Genomic DNA, 6,000 nt, shown 5'->3' on the forward strand with positions numbered 1-6,000 from the left:
AAGGTCAACGTATGGCAAAAAATGACTATTTTCAGCATTTATATGGCATATTTTTTCTGGCAACTGTGCTTCAGTGGCTGCATCCAAAAAAATGCATATTTTCTGCATTTATATGGCATAATTTTCTGGCCTCTGTGCTTCAGTGGCTGCAACCAAAAAAATGCATATTTTCTGCATTTATATGGCATAATTTTTCTGGCCTCTGTGCTTCAGTGGCTGCAACCAAAAAAATTTATATTTTCAGCATTTATATGGCATAATTTTTCTGGCAACTGTGCTTCAGTGGCTGCGACCAAAAAAATGACTATTTTCAGCATTTATATGGCATATTTTTTCTGGCCTCTGTGCTTCAGTGGCTGCGGCCAAAAAAACTGGGCAAACAATGCCTACAAGGTCAACGACGTTGACCTTGTAGGCATTGTTTGCCCAGTTTTTTTGGCCGCAGCCACTGAAGCACAGAGGCCAGAAAAAATATGCCATATAAATGCTGAAAATAGTCATTTTTTGCCATACGTTGACTCAACGTATATGGCAAAAAATGACTATTTTCAGCATTTATATGGCATATTTTTTCTGGCAACTGTGCTTCAGTGGCTGCGACCAAAAAAATGCATATTTTCTGCATTTATATGGCATAATTTTTCTGGCCTCTGTGCTTCAGTGGCTGCAACCAAAAAAATTTATATTTTCAGCATTTATATGGCATAATTTTTCTGTCAACTGTGCTTCAGTGGCTGCGACCAAAAAAATGCATGTTTTCTGCATTTATATGGCATAATTTTTCTGGCCTCTGTGCTTCAGTGGCTGCAACCAAAAAAGTTTATATTTTCAGCATTTATATGGCATAATTTTTCTGTCAACTGTGCTTCAGTGGCTGCGACCAAAAAAATGCATATTTTCTGCATTTATATGGCATAATTTTTCTGGCCTCTGTGCTTCAGTGGCTGCAACCAAAAAAATTTATATTTTCAGCATTTATATGGCATAATTTTTCTGGCAACTGTGCTTCAGTGGCTGCGTCCAAAAAAACTGGGCAAACAATGTCTACAAGGTCAACGTATGGCGAAAAATGACTATTTTCAGCATTTATATGGCATATTTTTTCTGGCAACTGTGCTTCAGTGGCTGCGTCCAAAAAACTGGGCAAACAATGCCTACAAGGTCAACGTATGGCAGTTGTTTAAAGAGAACAGTAGATTACTAGCCAGCAAAGCTACCTAAGCTAAAATGTCCCTCAAATCCCTGCAGACTTCTGTCCCTCCAATACAGAGCAGTATCAAGCAGATTACTAGCCAGCAAACTTACTATCATCTGTCCCTGAAATCACTAACAGCTCTCCCCCTACACTATCTCTTCCAAGCACACACAGGCAGATTTTTCAGATACATTTTTGCCCTTGATCCCCCTCTGGCATGCCACTGTCCAGGTCGTTGCACCCTTTAAACAACTTTAAAATCATTTTTCTGGCCAGAAATGTCTTTTCTAGATGTTAAAGTTCGCCTTCCCATTGAAGTCTATGGGGTTCGCGAACCGTTCGCGAACCGCTCGCGTTTTTGCGCAAGTTCGCGAATATGTTCGCGAACTTTTTTTCCGACGTTCGCTACATCCCTAATAGTGAGACTTGACCCACAAACCCATAACTTGCACCCAGTCCTATACCACACAATATTTCCATTGTAGGACCACCACCCACATTTCTTTCTGCTCTGTACACGACTTCTGCACGCGCCTCTTTTTCCAAGACAGGGATTCTTCAGGAACAGAGGAGGGCTGTTCTTCCCTTGTCTGACCCGCACTCAACTGAACCCACAATGTTCACCTAAATTTCAACCCAGACCTGTGCATAAACCTGTGGGTCCCATGGGTTTTGGGTGAATGTCACTTATTCCTCTCCCCAAAACTGTGACTCCAGCCACTTTGAAATTATAACTGTGATTTCTACCAGGGTAGCACAGTCGTAATCCTGTTCCTTTAAATCCCTATTAGACCTCCTTTCTGAATACTTATTTAGGTCATTTTGCTAAAATACTACATATATTCATTCTCTCTAAAATGATCCACTACTCTCATAAATGGAATTTTATGTCTGTTTAGAACAGTTGGATCAAATTTCCACCGATCCAGAAGTATCTGAGTTCCCTGTCACACAAAGGAAGATTCCTGTCACTCAAGAACAATATAAAATATGTCACTTTACAAGCCTGAGCTTCTTTGCTCATTGAAAGCAGGAGATCCCATTCCCTGTCACCTCAGAAAATCCAGGTTCTCATTGATCGTATAATTATTAAGCATGAAGGCAGAAGAACCCTATACGGTTAGAGATAATTGCTCTTTTATTGGAGTTTCTAAGCGAAGCACTAAGAGAACGTAACCATCTCCCGGCACCCTGATTAAGCTCAGCTGGCTATACGAATGAACTGTGATAGCTGCCATTCCACAAATAACTGGGCAAGGGCTGGATCTATGGAATTCAGCATCTCCCACTCAGCTCTTATCAGCTTGCTGCCATGTACCGTTCAGCACTCGAGCTTCGGATTTGGAATACCCTCTTTAAAGCATTAGGTTCCTTTGTAGTCAGAAGCCAGGCTTTGACTGAAAAGCTTACTTTGTGATATGAGCCCTGCCTTTGCATCCTTTTGTTTTCCACCAACCCCTGCTTTGCATTTTAAAGGGATTCTGCCATGAGTTTTATGATGTTGTTTTTATTTCTAAATTACACTGTTTACACTGCAATTAATTCACTCTACACTATAAAATTTCATTCCTGAACCAGCAAGTGTATTTTTTTTAGTTGCAGGTGTGTAGGCGACATCTCAGGTCATCTTGCCTGGTCATGTGCTTTCAGAAAGAGCCAGCACTTTAGGATGGAACTGCTTTCTGGCAGGCTGTTGTTTCTCCTACTCAATGTAACTGAATGCGTTAGAGTGGGACCTGTATTTTACTAGAGTGTTGTTCTTAGAACTACTAGGGAGCTGTTATCTTGTGTTAGGGAGCTGCTATCTAGAAGGGAGGAGGTAATATCACTCCAACTTGCAGTACAGCAGTAAAGAGCAGTGATGGGTGAATTTCTCCTGGTTTGCTTCGCCGAAAAATATGTGAATCTCCCACAAAATTTGTAAAAAAAATCAAAATTGACACCGGCACCAATTTTGGACACGCATCCATAAAGTTGCTTGCGTCAATTTTGACTCTGGCTTTAACGTCCAAAATTTTTTGATCCGTGAATTTTCGTGGGAGATTTGCAAATTTATTCACCGGCCGCGAAATGCAGACATTTGCTGCAAATTTGTGACAGGAGAATTTATTCGCTCATCACTAGTAAAGAGTGACTGAAGTTTATCAGAGCACAGGTTACATAACTGGGGGCAGCTGGGAAACTGACAATATGTCTCGCCCCATGTCAGATTTCAAAATTAAATATAAAACAATTGGTTCGCTCTTTTGAGAAACGGATTTCAGCGCAGAATTCTGCTGGAGCAGCACTATTAACTGACGTGTTTTGAAAAAATTTTTTTTTGCCATGACAGTCCTGAATTAAACACCCTGCTGTCCAGCGCCAGGTGATTGGCACCTTTGAAACCACTTGTGTATCCCCACGCAGTCAGGTGCAGTCCCTAAACACTGTTATCCTAAATGGTGTTAGAGCCCAGGGCAAACCACTCCCATAGATTATAATCAAGTTTAGGCTGTCTGTACATGCTGGAGGCTGTAGTTCACCATAAAACCCCTGATGAAACCCCTCTGCCTTACTACAGGGTATATGCACTTTTCCTAGGAAACAGATGCATGTGTGTATGTGTGTGCCAATGGAGTTTGACTACTTTCCTTTGCATACAAGTGTTTGAACCCTCTTGCGACTGAAGCATGGGGAAAGCATATAGTTTGGAGATCTGTCAATGTGCTGTGTATGTGTAGCAGTGTCTCCAGCTATGGTACCTGAAGACACACGGGTAATAGTCGCATTGCCATGAATAGATCTGTTATAGTGTAGATGTCCATGTAGAGATGCACTAGAGTTAAGGGACAGTATGAAGAAGACAATGGAAACCCTGAGCTCTTACAGGTCCCCCCACTACTGTTCCAGCAAAGGCAAAAATAACAGCAAGTGAACATATTAGACTTCTTATTTACCCGATCTCCTCCTCCAGCTCAGAGATATCCGCCAGGATCAGGAAAACCACCAACAAGGTGACAGTGGCCAGCACCCAGCTCCTGAAGTCCGGATTCATGACTCTCCTACTGCTGCTGCTGCCGCCGCTTCCCGGGGTTGGCGATGCGAATGGGGGAGGAAGAGAGAGCGCGAAGCGATCCGTAGGGTTCCAAGTCAATCCCAACACGAGAACAGCATCGCTCCCTGCTCCTAGTCCTGCTGCGATGGCTTCTGCTGCTGCCGCTGCTGTTGCTGCATGTGCAAATGGTGCTGCTGGATGATCATTGTGTTACCTATGGGCAGAGAACGAACTGCTGCTGCTGCTCTCACACAGCCAGGGGAGTAGCACGGAGGAGAAAGCCTTACAATGACAGTCTCACGCCCTCCCTTTCCTCCTCAAGTTCTTCTCACACAAGAGAGACTCCTCACCTGGGAATAGGCAGAGACAGACCTGGGGCTTCTACAGAGCTACATGTCACTAGGGGGAGAGACAGACCTGTCACAGGGAAAGCGCGGCGCTCCTGCTGTAAAAGCAATGCCCTACGCAAGGAGCAGGTTACTGATGTGGCCAGAGCAGCAGCTTTCTCCTATTCTCCTACAGGCAATGGGAGTCTCTCACTGGCCAAAAAGATAGAGACACATCTGCAGCAGCTCCTACAGGGATTCGCATGAACTTATTCCAGCTCTTTTTTGGAACTTTAAACCTAAGGCTGAAATGTTCATTGCTCTACAATCCAAGAGGTTCTGCAGCAGAAGGGGGGAGCTTTTTACTTTGCTTGCATAAAATACACCTTATTGATATCTCCAGTAATAAAATGAAGTCATCCTCGGGCATTGTCCTCTCCAAGGGGCAAATTTACTAAAGGGCGAAGTGAATAACGCTGGCGTGATGTCATTTGAGATTTTTGCCGATTTACTAATGGTCGGCGGCGTAATTTCGCTAGCGACAGCGATACTTTGCTCCCTAACGCCTGACAAATTTGCGCTCTGGCGAAAGGACGTAACTACGCAAATTCACTAAGATGCGGATTTTAATGAACGTTACCTCTTGCGCCAGACTTGCCTTCACCACCTCAGACCAGGCAAAGTGCAATAGAGTAGATAGGCGTTCCTCAAAAAATAGCTGAAAAAGTCCAAAAAAAACGCTAGCGTCTTTTCCTTTTTCAGGGTGATAGGCTGAAAAAGAGCATACATTTTTTTGGGGGTAACCAGCTTCCCCCCTACATTTCCTAACATATGGCACATAAACTATACACTGGGCTCATGTTTAGGGCAATATAACAACTCTCTTTTATTTTATTAAGGTTTCCCGGGCTTGTGTAATGTAATGTATTTGCTGCAACATATACGTCCATTCAACTTGCCGCTGTATGCAAATGAGGCAACGCTAGTGCAACTTTGCTTCGATTGCCGCAGTAATGCTAGCGCAACTTTGTCCGCGTTCGGTGCCCTGGAAGCAGCTTCGGATTTTGATGAATTAGCGCTGTCCTGGTGAATCTACGCCTGGCGAAGTGTTGCAATGTGAACGAAGCCGTCGATGGCGAATTTTCGGAGGTTAGTAAATTTGCCCGAGAGGCACATCTGCAGCAGTTCATATAGGCATTCCAGCTATTTGGTGGGTGGAACTTTAAACCTAAGGCTGAAATTTTCATTGCTCCACAATCCAAGAGGTTCTGCAGCATAGTAACATTTAATTTAGGTTGAAAAAAGACACATGTCCATCAAGTTCAACCTTTTAACTGTATTTTAACTTGCCTAACTGCTAGTTGATCCAAAGAAGGCACCATGCATCATGGTGTGTGGCTCCGCCCCTTTTGCATCACGGGCCACCCCCTTTTGTTCCCGCCCCC

At 43.5% G+C, this 6,000-nt stretch overlaps 1 protein-coding gene across 1 annotated transcript in view; it reads right to left on the minus strand.

The window, feature by feature from the left end:
• The window catches only part of st8sia2.S (ST8 alpha-N-acetyl-neuraminide alpha-2,8-sialyltransferase 2 S homeolog), a 98,421-nt gene extending 93,351 nt beyond the window's left edge, over positions 1-5,070 (minus strand). Inside the window, exon 1 of the mRNA XM_018255305.2 lies at positions 4,132-5,070. Within this exon, the coding sequence (XP_018110794.1) occupies positions 4,132-4,229 (98 nt within the window). The 5' untranslated portion in view covers positions 4,230-5,070. The remainder of the gene's footprint in view (positions 1-4,131) is intronic.
• Positions 5,071-6,000: the final 930 nt, after the last annotated feature.

Source organism: Xenopus laevis, chromosome 3S (assembly GCF_017654675.1).
Source record: "Xenopus laevis strain J_2021 chromosome 3S, Xenopus_laevis_v10.1, whole genome shotgun sequence".
Taxonomy (NCBI): Eukaryota; Metazoa; Chordata; class Amphibia; order Anura; family Pipidae; genus Xenopus; species Xenopus laevis.